At 69.0% G+C, this 11176-nt stretch overlaps 2 protein-coding genes across 2 annotated transcripts; both read right to left on the bottom strand.

Annotated features, from left to right (window-relative positions):
* Positions 1 to 676: 676 nt before the first annotated feature.
* Positions 677 to 5788, bottom strand: LOC142028777 (bactericidal permeability-increasing protein-like). Its single transcript, XM_075022622.1, has 16 exons — positions 5701 to 5788; positions 4439 to 4579; positions 4152 to 4266; positions 3927 to 4055; positions 3682 to 3837; positions 3486 to 3549; positions 3305 to 3365; positions 3011 to 3102; positions 2714 to 2914; positions 2532 to 2591; positions 1958 to 2125; positions 1683 to 1750; positions 1345 to 1387; positions 1047 to 1110; positions 890 to 966; positions 677 to 807 (listed from the first exon to the last, which is right to left on the bottom strand). The coding sequence occupies exons 1-16, from the start codon at positions 5786 to 5788 to the stop codon at positions 766 to 768; spliced, it is 1569 nt and encodes a 522-aa protein (XP_074878723.1). The 3' UTR covers positions 677 to 765.
* A 2221-nt stretch (positions 5789 to 8009) lies between these two features.
* On the bottom strand, positions 8010 to 8935 carry ID1 (inhibitor of DNA binding 1). Its single transcript, XM_075022621.1, has 2 exons — positions 8547 to 8935; positions 8010 to 8347 (listed from the first exon to the last, which is right to left on the bottom strand). The coding sequence occupies exons 1-2, from the start codon at positions 8865 to 8867 to the stop codon at positions 8306 to 8308; spliced, it is 363 nt and encodes a 120-aa protein (XP_074878722.1). The 5' UTR covers positions 8868 to 8935; the 3' UTR covers positions 8010 to 8305.
* Between the last annotated feature and the right edge of the window lie 2241 nt (positions 8936 to 11176).

Genomic DNA, 11176 nt, shown 5'->3' with positions numbered 1-11176 from the left:
AACCAGGACAGAGGCCGGGGGGGGGGGGCTCATTTCGGCACAGTCTGAACCCCCAAAACACTGGGCCTTGTTCGGGACGCTCCCTGCTTGCGGCTCAGCCTTCCCCACGACCCCCCCCACCCGCCCCTCCGGGGTGCGCAGGGGACGACCGGAGCGTGGGAGGGCAGCGGCCGGGGCCCGTGGGGAGCCGTGGGCCGGCGGGACGCGGTGGGAGGCCGCGGACACGAGCACCATCCCGTGGGCGATGGGGGAAGCTGCCGTGGAGCTGCAGCGGCTGCTGCTGGCGGGGGGGGGGCAAAGGGCACCCGCATGGCCAGCACACCCGCGAGGGTTGTGGGTGACCCCCTCGGTCCCCCAGAGCCACCAGCCCCGTCCCCAGCTCGCCCTACGCCCCCCACGCACCCTCGATCCCCCCCCGGTGGTGCTGCAGGGACCCCGGCGCAGGGGATGGGACCCTCACCCCGGCACGGCCGGAGCTCCACGCAGCCGGGGGGACCCGGCGATGCTCCAGCACGGAGCTGGGAATGGGACCCTGCCCGGGGGACCCCCAAGACAACACACCCCACACCAGGCTGAACCACGCTCCCGGCTTTAATCCCTGCTGAGGAGCCCCCCCCTGCAGGTTGGGGGTCAGTGGGTCCCACGGCCGGGCAGCTGTGCCGGCCACGGGGCCGCGGTGGCATCGGCTCCCCCCTGGGTGCCAGGGGGATGGGGATGGGGACACGGCTCGTGGGGGGCCGGCAGGTTCCCACGCAGTGACTGGTCTCATGGCTTGTACTGCAGGTCCGTGGCGATGAGCACGAAGCCCTGCGGGGAGTTGGGGTGAGATGGGGGGGGGACATGGGGGACGCGGGGGGCAGCGGGGTGAGGGGACGGTGGCGGTACCCACCTCCTGCAGCGAGAGCCGGGCGTTGAGCGGGCTGAGGCCGTGCAGGGTGGGCAGGGGGACGCCAGCCTGGAGCCGCTCTGTGGGGAGAGAAGAGCCGTGAGTGGGGGGCAGCCCCAGGGCAGCTGGGGGACGGGGACAGGATGGGGACAGCACTCACTGTTTGCCCAGGGCACCCCGAAAAGCCACAGCCCGAACTTCAGCAGGGTCTCCAGTCTCTTCACCTGTGGGACAGGCAGCCCCCTGAGCCTGGCACCAGGCAGGCAGAGGGGGCTGCAGCGCAGGCAGGGTTCAGCCCCCCTACCAGGGCTGCACCCGCTGTCTGTGCAAGTGCTGGCCTTGCACGGGGTCCCCAGCACCCCCAGGCCCCTCCCAGACCCCCAGACCCTGCTCCCAGGGTGATGCAGAGCACAAGGTTCCCCTCGGATGCCCCATCGTGCCCCAGCACAGCAGCTCACCTCCACCGGGCCCACGTGCGACGTCACCTGTGACACGCTGAGCCTGGAGGACGAGAGCAGGATGAGAGCCAGGCACGGGGATGAGGACTGTCCCATCCCAGGGCAGGAATGGACTGAGCTCCATGGCAGGGCTGGGAGCCCGACAGAGAGGGTCCAGCTGAGGACCTAACCAGGGTACCAGTGCCAGGGCAGCAGGCATGGATGCGAGCCGGGGGCAGGAGGGGTCTGAGCAGGTGATAAGGTACATGGGGAGGCAAATGGCCAAAGGTGGAGAATGGGGGGAGCTTCCCAGGTACACCCCAGGGGAGGCCAGACCCAGCACGGTGCTGGGGACTCACTCCTTCAGGCTCACGGTGCCTCCGAGCCTGTTCCTGGTGATGGTCGGCTTCCCCGTCACGTTGGCATCCTGCAGCAAGAAGAGATGTTGGAAAGACCACAGCAGTGCCTGCAACCCTGCATCGCACAGCATCGCCCAGCATCACCCCAGTATTGCCCAGCATCACCCGGCATTATCCAGCATTGCCCCAACCAGGAGCACAGGCAGATCAGCCCCAGCTAAGCCCTTTGGGGCCAGGCCCTGGATCCCCGTGCCATGGCAGCACCAGCCACTCACAATGTTCAGCAGAAAAGCAGGGACGCGGGTGGCGTTTGGCAGCACCACAAAGGCTTCGGCAGAGCTGAAGAAGGCACCGTGCAGGGCATCGGGGTGGCAGGAGAGCAGGGGCTGCTGGCGAGCCGAGAGGTGCAGCTCCATGGGGTGGTCCGGGTAGCGCTGCTGCAGCTGGGAGAGACCAGGGCTGAGCTGGCACGGAGCCACACTGGCACCGCTGGCACCATGGGCACCAGCCCGGGCTCCCAGCAGGTCCCCACCACTGCCCAGTGTGCCCCATCACTGCCCTGCCCTGGGCTGGGTGCAGGCAGGGTGGGCAATGCATCCTGTCCTGCCCATGGTCCACCTGCCCACGTCCCGTCCTGCCTGTATCCCATCCCGACCGCATCCCATCCTGCCCATCATGCCTGCGTCCCATCCTGTGTCCCACCTCTTCTGCAGCCCATCCCCTGCCCTGTCCGTCCTGCACCTTGTCCCACCTGTGTCCCATCCCCTGTCCCATCCCGCCTGCATCCTGTCCTACCCCATGTCCCACCTGCATCCCCTTCTCCCCATGTCCCATCCCACCCGCACCCACCTGAGGGGAGAAGACCCCCATGCTCTTGGTCCTCAGCTGGAGCGGGAACCGCCGCGGGAGCTGGAAGGCAGCAGAGGGGTCAGGGTGCTGGGGCCACAAGGCACGGGCAGGCACGGGGACACCCCGGCGGGACCCCGGCGGAGGCAGCTCTGCCCCACAGCCGTGGCCGGAGCCGTCCCTACCATGTCGCTGGAGATGTTCTTGCGCAGGACCCCGGCCGTGAAGTACGTGAAGGCGGCTGAGTTGGCAACGAACTCGGTGACAGCCAGCAGCAGCATGGGCTCCTGCGCTGTGGGCAGCGCTGTGGGCAGAGCGGCAGGCAACGCCGCGGGCACGGCCGAGGAAGGTGTCTGCTGGGACTTGCCCACTCTGAAGAACTCCCCCTGTGCAGACAGACGGATGGATGGACGCGAGGCTCAGCCCGGCTCCCCCGCGCCCCATTCCTGGAGCCGGCCCAGGGATGCTGGGGATGGCATTACCTTGAGGGCGATGTCCCCGTGCTCCGCCGTGATGGCCGGCTGCCCCACCAGGGAGTAGTCGATGGCGGCGAAGGCGTCCAGCTGGGTGGATGCTGCAGGGACATGGGGATGGTTGGGGGGAGTCGGAGACCACCAGCCCCCTCCCACAGCCCCGGCTCTGCCGGCACGGGGGCTGACGGGATCCGGCCCCACAGTGGGGTCCTGCTGACCCTTCTGGGCACCAGCCCCCTGCACGGCCGCCCCCAGACCACCCTGCCCAGCCCCGGCCCCAGTCCCTGGGGTCCCCTCACCCACTTTTCATGTCCTTCAGGGCAGCCTCCAGCCTGCTGACACCCTTGTGGAGCTCGAGGCAGAGCTGGAAGCAGAGCAGGGCGTCAGTGAGCCCACGGATGGGGGTCCCCAAGCCACTCACTGGGCCTGCCATGGGAAGGGATGGGGACACCGACACCCCACAGCACAGAGGCCGAGCACTCACCTGCTTGTTCAGCTCCTGCCTCAGGGCTTTCTGGACCAGCAGTGCCAGCGGGTTGTAGAGCCAGCTGTGGGGCAGAGCAGGGTGCTCAGATCACCCTGGGGTGCCCCAGCCTCCCCCAGACCAACATCCTGGCCAGGGACACCAGGGAGTCCCTGCATGCCAGGGACGAGAGGGAAGCAGGGGGTCGCGGCATCACCTGTGTCCGTAGTGAAACTCCACGTGCAGGTCGGTGCCGCGGGCGTCACAGCCTGCGCTCCACACCGTGGGGCGACCGCTGCCATCCACGCTCACCCCCAGCACCGCCACCACGGCCAGGTCGTGCACGCGGAGCTCGACGGAGCCCTTGTCCTGGCTGGGGACAGAGCAGGTGAGCACAGGGACAGCAGTGGCCCCGAGCGACCCAGGTACCCATCCCTGCGCCCCGTGTACGTAAGGACTCACATGGTGCCCAGCTGAGCTCCCCAGTCGGCGCTGAGATGGATGCGGGCGCGCTGCACCGTCAGCCTCACCCCCACGTCCTCGGCAAAGTCCACGGTGGAGTCGTTCATCTGCAGCTCGTGGATGCGGATCCTGCACGACACAGGCAGCCTGGGCTTACGGCTGCGCCCAGGGCACAGCCGGGATGGGAATGGGGACAGGGACTGGGACCCCGTGGGTGGCTCTTACCGGGGCACGGCGTAGGTGAGTGTCCCCAGGAGTGGGCTGTAGTAGGAGCCCCTCAGGTTCAGCTCATGCTCCTTCTGCAGCAGTGACTGGAGCAGCTCCAGCCCAATCCGCCGACCTGGGGCAGAGCAGGAATTTGGGGGACAGTGCCAGGGAAGGGGCTGCGGTGCTGGTGGGGCGAGCAGCCAGGTCCAGGACACCCCTCCATTCCCCATCCCAGGTGGTCTGGGCATGGTCCCCTTCATCCCCTGCCCAGTTTCCCCAAGGGTGGTCAGGGGCACGAGACCCACCGAATTCCAGCGCCTTCCGGGTCAGCTGGGCCTTGATGCCAGGGTTGGTGCCGGTGGCGGGCACGCAGGCTGTCAGCAGGAGCAGGAGGCAGAGCCACGCCGACCCCAGTATGCCTTGGGGATGGTGCTGGGACCTGGAGGCTGAAGCAGAGGACATGGCTACGGGATGTCCAGTCGCTGCGGAGACCCCGTCCCTGTGTACCAGCCCGGCCAGGACTTATATCGGGGACAGAGAGCCTGGGGTGACATCAGCCTCCTGCGCACATGCGGAGCCCACCGCCGCGCTCCGGCCACTGAAAGCCCAGCCTTGCCCAATACATGACTCAAAGGGGAAGCCGGGTCTCCCGTTGTTCCCCGCTTGCGCCTGTTGTGGGAACGGAGGAAGGCAGGGTCCCACGCCGTGTCGCTGCCAGCCCCCCACCCTGGGGAGGTGTGGGAGCTGGGGTTACCGGCCATGGGGGCACGTGGCTGGCATGTGGGGACACGCAGAGACCCAGCTGGGCCAGGGTCCCAAGGGGCTTTGGCTATGCCCAGCCTGGGAGTGATGGAGGAGCAGGGGGATGTGGCGAGTTGGTCCTGGGGCAGGCGGGCTGCGCTGGGGGACAGGGCTCGATCTGCTTGCACTGGGGAGCAGCAGCCGTTCCCACTTTGGGAAGGGTTCTGAGGACCCTGTGTAGGGGCACCTGAACCCCAGTCGGGGGTCAGGGAGGCCGGGGCATGGTGGCAACCCCAAGGGCCACAGCATGACCAGAGGGTCAGGACAGTCAGAGCGAGAGCAGAACTGTGCAATCCCCTCCAAAAAGCCCTGGCCGCAGGGGAAGAGCTGCCCATGCCCCTAAACCCGTCCCCCAGCCAGGGTGAGCTGGGAGAAACATGGCTCAGACGGGTGTAGGTCACTGGATGGTGCCATGGGCTATGGCTGCCAGGGGTCCAGCTGCCTGCCTGGATCCAGCCAGGGGACAGCACCAGGGACCCAGGGATCCCTCCGGGGGGGCCAGGGCCCCATCCCAGCACCATGCAGGGATGTAGGTCCCACAGCTGACCTCACCAGACGGACCACAGCGCCAGATAACGCACCTTAAGGTCCCCTCAAGAGCAGCTGCCTGCTTGCGTGGGACCCCCCCAGTGCCACCAACCACGGCTGCAGCGATGGCCACAGCCCCCGGCAGCGTCCCAAAGGCCAGCGCTGTCCTTGGCCCCCGGCCCCGCGTCCACCACAGCCCCTCCATCCCCAGCTGCCCCCGCCCTGCACCAAGCCTCACCGCGGCCGGCGGTCGCAGTACCCCACGCCGTGGGGGCCACAGGTCCCGCTGTGGGTCCCAGCTCCGCCATGTCCCCAGGGCCGTGCATGGCAGCGAGCAGCAGTGACCGACTCTGATGCCGATGTCCATCCCGGGGTGGCCGGGCTGGTTGGACTAGAACGTCACCCAATTCCTTGGTCCCTAATCCCTTCCGGGATGAATCAGGTCCCATGAAAACAATGAGAGATGGGTCGGGGTGCAGGTGCCCACAGGGCTGGGCCCTCCCTGGGGCTCTCCTGTGCATCCTGGTGCAGCCGCATCCTGCATCCTGGTACGTGGCAGGCAACTCAGCCCTGCCGACCCCGCTCCGAGCATCAGCCGGCTCCTCGCAGCCTCTTCCCCTACTCTCTGGCTGTCCTGGCCACGCCAGGTCCCCGGTCGTGGTAGCCCTGTGGCACTGCCACGCCGTGACCCCGTGCCCCAAGCGGGGAATGATGGCCAAGGCTGCATCGCAAGGGCTCAGCCGTGGGGCATACGGGGCTTGGGCAGGGATGTGGGGGGACACATGGGCATGCACAGAGCCCCTCTCCCTGTAGCTCCAGCTGGAGCTTCCATATGTGCCAGTAACGAACAGGCAAGGACAGCACCGGGGAGCATGGCACAGATGCAGCCAGTGCACCGTGGGGTGGGGAAGAGCCCCAGCACCCTCCACAGAGGGTCCCTGGGCCCCAGCAGAGCCCCCAGGCCCCGGTTCTCCCGGCCCCAGGACCCTCCGGGAGGGCGGCCCGGGCCGGGCCATGCAGTGCAAGCGGGCACCGGGAGAGGGACCCACTGCCCCGGCACCGGCAGCTCCGGAACCGCTGCCACAGCCATGGAGGGGTCCCAGGGGCGATGGAGGGGACACCAGTGGGGATGATGGAGGGGACCTGGGGGTTGATGACGGGGTCACCAGGGGGATGATGCAAGGGACACTGGGGAGCTGATGAAGGAAGGGACACCAGGGCTGATGGACAGGTTCATCCACAGGGACACGGAGCCCACAGTCCCCCCTACATGTCCCCCGCTGCTGTGTCACAGCCAGGACAAGGTTGGCCAGGCCAGGCAGTGTCCTGGTTCCCCAAATCACCTGTCCCTGCTCACCCCCCCTGCCAGGGGATCTGCCAGGCTGGGGAACCCCAAGTGGGCACATATGGGCACGGACACGCACATACACACAGAGCTGTGACCATGCCCATGAATGTGCAAACACAAACAAACGCTCATGCAGAGGTGCACACATGCACACACCTGCAGCCAGGGCTGGTCAACCTCTTCCAGCCCCAGAGACCCCCAGCTGCAGGACCCTGGGGGCAGCAAGGGCCCTGCCAGGGCAGCCCCGAGCTGGCTTCCTGTGCCCAAGGGTGGCTAGGGCAGCAGAAGCCCCCCCAGGCACCCCAATTTACCCCCACCAAGCCCATATACATCTATTGCAGAAGGCAGCGCAGCCCCCGAGGTGTTTGTGAGTCATGGGGCAGCTCAGACCAGCACAGCTGCCCGGGGCACCCCCAGCCCGTGGGGTTGCCCAACCCCTGATGCAATTTCCTTCTCCCAAAAAGCCTGTCCAGCCCCAGCCCCGCTGGCGGGGGTTGCACGAGGGTGAGCCGGAACCGTAGGGGCAGCACCGCAGCGAGCAGCACCCCAGGGCTTGCACCCACTCTCCCTCGGGGCAGCGCAACGGGACCATCCCTCGCAGCATCACCCTCCCACAGCCTCGCACCCCGCAGCCACCTGCGCCCCAGTCTCAGCCCTGACCCCACTGAGAAATGGGGCGAGGGCAGGTCCACGCTGCTGCCCAGGGAGACCGGGACCCCACGCTCCTCGCCTGGGCGCAGAGCCCCACACCTGGCTCCCAGCACTGTCCCCTCTGTGTCATTGTCCCATCGAGGCGCCTGCCCAGGGAGACGTGTCCCAGTGCTGCTGCATCTTCCCACCGCAGAAACCGGGGTGCAAACCATCTTCCCTTGTGTGCCTGCCCCTGACACCCCATGTCTGAGGCCGGGGAGTAGGACACAGACCCCACAGGAGCCACTGGGGGCACAGTGCTGCGATAGGGACAGGGCACTCGCAGACACTTGGGCCCCACCAGAGCAGCACACTGGGAGGAACTGGAACCAGCCCGTGGGAGACCCCCTCCCCAGCACCACCACAGGGGCCCAGCCCCAGTACCCCACAGCACACCCACCCAACCCATACTGGTCCGGATGGGCTCCCCCCAGTTTCATGCTCCCTGGGGGCATGGCCCCGGGGCCCAGCCCCCCCCGGGGAGGGGGGATAGGAAGCAGAGGCGTGCCTGGTCATCAGGGCTTGTTTAATAACAAAACTCCAGCTATTGTAGAACAATATTCTCCAGCATCATTGTAATATACAATACGGGGAATGCTCTCAGCAATCTGAGAAGGATACGTCCCGCGGCCGCCGGGCAGCACCCCCGGCCCAGGCTGCGGGGGGACGCCCCCGGGGCAGCCCCACCAGGGGAGGGGGCCGCGGCTGCCGGTCCCCGCCGTGCCGCGGGGGTCCCGGGATGCAGGCGAGCCACGGCGCTCGGGGCCGGGGTCCCGGGGGTGTCCGTGACGGGTCCGGAGCGGTCTCAGCGGCAGAGGATCCGGTCGGCAGCGGGCATGCACGGAGCCTGCGGGAACGGGGAGGGGGGCGAAGCGGCCGGTCAGTGCTGGTCAGGGGGGTCCCGGGGAGGGAAGAGGGGCGGGAGGAAGGGACCCCACCACCCCCCCGCCCCGGGAAGGAGACAGCGCGGTGCGGAGATGGGGTGGGGGGGGCCGGGGAATCCGGCTGGGCCGGTGCCGCCGGGCCCGGGGGGGGTCCGCACTTACCTCGGGGGGGTCGCCGGCGGCGGCGGGGCGGGGGGGCCCGCGCTGCAGCGCCAGCTGCAGGTCCCAGATGTAGTCGATAACGTGCTGCAGCAGCTCCACTTTGGAGACCCGCCGGTGCCGCGGCAGCGTCGGTACCAGCGCCCGCAGCCGCGAGTAGCAGCCCTTCATGTCGTACAGCAGCGCGGCGGCCGCCTGTTCCGCCGCTCCCGGGGACACCCCCGGGCCAGGCCCGCAGCGAGCGGCTTCCCCGGGTCGTACCGCCTTCAGCGAGCCGCCGGCGCCGGCTGGCAGCGGCGAGGGGGCGGCGGCGGCGACCTTCATGGCGAGGGGCGGAGGGGGGGGGAAAGACCGGCGGCGACGGGACCCTGCGGGCGGACAGCCGAGCGCGCGCCCCGCCGCGCCAATTATAGAGCGACGGCGACGGCGGGGCGGGGCCGCGGGGGAGAGTCGCGGCCAATGGCGGAGCCGCGGGGGCGGGGACAGCCCCGCCCTCCCCATTCATGCGCCCCCGAAGGGCAGAGCCTTAAAGGGGCAGTGGCGGGGAGAGGGCGGCGGGGGGGGACACCGGGGGTGCGGGGAGCCGGCGGACACCGCCCGCCCCGACGCCTTCCCCGCCGTTATCGTGGGTAATTGCCCCGCGGACCCCCGGTGTCGGGCTCCCTGCGGCCCCCGCTTCCCCTCCACCCCCCCGGGGCTCCCCACGGCCCCGCTCGCGGCCACCGCCCCCCCAGGCCTCCCGGTGCCCCTCCAGGCGCCCAGCCCCGCTGCACTCCCCGGCCCCCCCCGCCTCCCCGGCGGCTCAGACCGTTAGACGCCAGGGCCGTGACGTCACCCATTCATAAAACCCCGCGCGCTGTCAGCGCGGCGCCTCGCGGGCGGTGCCCATGGCGACGGGGACGGGGGGGGAGGGGGGCACCTGCAGCCCGGCTCGGGGGCACCGGGACCCCCCTGGGGACACGGGCATCCCCCCGGCGACAGCCCGTACCCCGCGACCCCCGGCCCCGGCTCGGTCTCCCCCCCCCAGGATCGCCCCGCTCTCTCCCCCAGTCCCGGGGCTGAAACCTCCGCGGAGGCGGCGGCTGCCGCGGCGGGGGGGGGCTCCGGGTTTGGATCCACCGGGTGGGGGGTCACGGCGCTGGGAGCAGCTCGCGTGGGGCACCGCGGGACCGTGGGCTGCGAGCGCGGTCCTGGGGCGGGGGGGGGGAACGGGAGGAGGTGCCACCGGTGCGGCTGCAGCCTCCGTGCGAGGCGGCCGGTCCCTGCCCCGAAGGGCTTCCGATCTGGGCGGTAATTAGCGTTCCTGCTCGTTCCCCCCGCACCTGCAGGGAGGTGCAGCCAGCGCCCTGCCAGCAGCGGGGCCGGGAGCCCCGGGGGGGCCCCGAGCAGGACCCCGGCCCGTCCGCCCCGCGAGTTCGCAGGGGAGCGCTGCCACGGACCCCCCTGAACAGCACGAAACGGTGCAGCAGCGAGCAGGGGGTGAGCAGGCCGAGCTGCGGCCTCTTCAATCGCTGCATGCGTGCACATGTGCACACAGACACTGTGTGTGCACAGACACATGGATATGCACATGTGTATGCACACAGGCACACGGATGTGCACATGTGTATGCACAGGCACACGGATGTGCATGCACGCATGGAGGCATGCACATGCACGTGCACGCACACACAGATGTATGGGCATAACACAAACGCACATGCGCGGGAAGATTCATGCACACACACACAAACCTGTGGGTGCACACACACGTCCATAAGTACATGCATGCACACACATGCACATGCACAGAGGCACACATGGATGAATGTACATAGATACACACACATACATGCACATACATCTATGCACTCTCACACACGCATACACCTCATCTTGCACACCATGTGCCCGGGTGCCAGAGCAGCCCCCGCTGCCCCCCATGTACCCTGGGAGGCCGTGCCGCGGGCCCGGCTGCACCGCTGCATTGTTGGCAGCAGCAAGAAGCCGCGCTGGGCTCTGCTGCGAACAAAGCCAGCGTGGGGCTGCGGCACCCCGACAGCGCGGCTCCAGCAGACCCCGACCCCAGGGGGATGGGGCTGCCAGGGTGGGCTGCACTGCTGCGATGGCACTTCATGGTGGCACAGCCACAGGGACGGCCCGGACACGTTGTGCCCTTCCTGGCTGGATAGTGTGTCATGCAGGCCAGATCCAGAGTGGGTGCAGAGGGCCACGGTGCCCTGCCCTTAGTGGGGGTGGGCTGGGGGCCAGACCCTCCCGTGCTTGGCTGCACTCAGAGCAGCTGCGGCCTCCCCAGGCATGCAGGGAGCTGAAGGCCTCCCCTCCTCTTCCTCCTCTTGGCGGGGACAGCAATCCTGGAGAGCGTGGATGGACTTTAACCCTGCCAGCCTGGCCGGGGGGAGCCGCATCCGTCTGTCCCTCCGTCCCTCCCTCTGTCCCTCCTCCCTGCGTCCCCCATCCCAGTGCGGTGGCGGTTCCCAGGGTGGGCACGGCGTTGGGGTCGCCCCCTCCATTCAGGGCTCGGCGGAGGGCCTGGTGCTGCCCGGTTCCCACCGCGGCTCTCAAAGCTGCTAATTAGCCCCCATCTGGCGGCGGTGGCCGGGCCGCGGCGGGGAGGCCGGGGACATTGTGCG

This window comes from Buteo buteo, chromosome 2 (genome assembly GCF_964188355.1).
Source record: "Buteo buteo chromosome 2, bButBut1.hap1.1, whole genome shotgun sequence".
NCBI classification, from domain to species: domain Eukaryota; kingdom Metazoa; phylum Chordata; class Aves; order Accipitriformes; family Accipitridae; genus Buteo; species Buteo buteo.
The sequence above is the reverse complement of the archived record's forward strand: the minus strand, read 5'-3'. Positions and strand labels throughout refer to the sequence as shown.

Excerpts from the sequence above, each read along its gene's own strand:
- LOC142028777 (XM_075022622.1), bottom strand. The coding sequence starts at position 5,788 with ATGCACGGCCCTGGGGACATGGCGGAGCTGGGACCCACAGCGGGACCT. Across the intron at positions 3,366-3,485 it reads GGCAGGAGCTGAACAAGCAG|CTCTGCCTCGAGCTCCACAA; the intron begins GTGAGTGCTCGG and ends CTCTGCTTCCAG. Across the intron at positions 2,126-2,531 it reads TGGGGGTCTTCTCCCCTCAG|CTGCAGCAGCGCTACCCGGA; the intron begins GTGGGTGCGGGT and ends GGTCTCTCCCAG.
- ID1 (XM_075022621.1), bottom strand. The coding sequence starts at position 8,867 with ATGAAGGTCGCCGCCGCCGCCCCCTCGCCGCTGCCAGCCGGCGCCGGC. Across the intron at positions 8,348-8,546 it reads CCGCCGGCGACCCCCCCGAG|GCTCCGTGCATGCCCGCTGC; the intron begins GTAAGTGCGGAC and ends CCGTTCCCGCAG.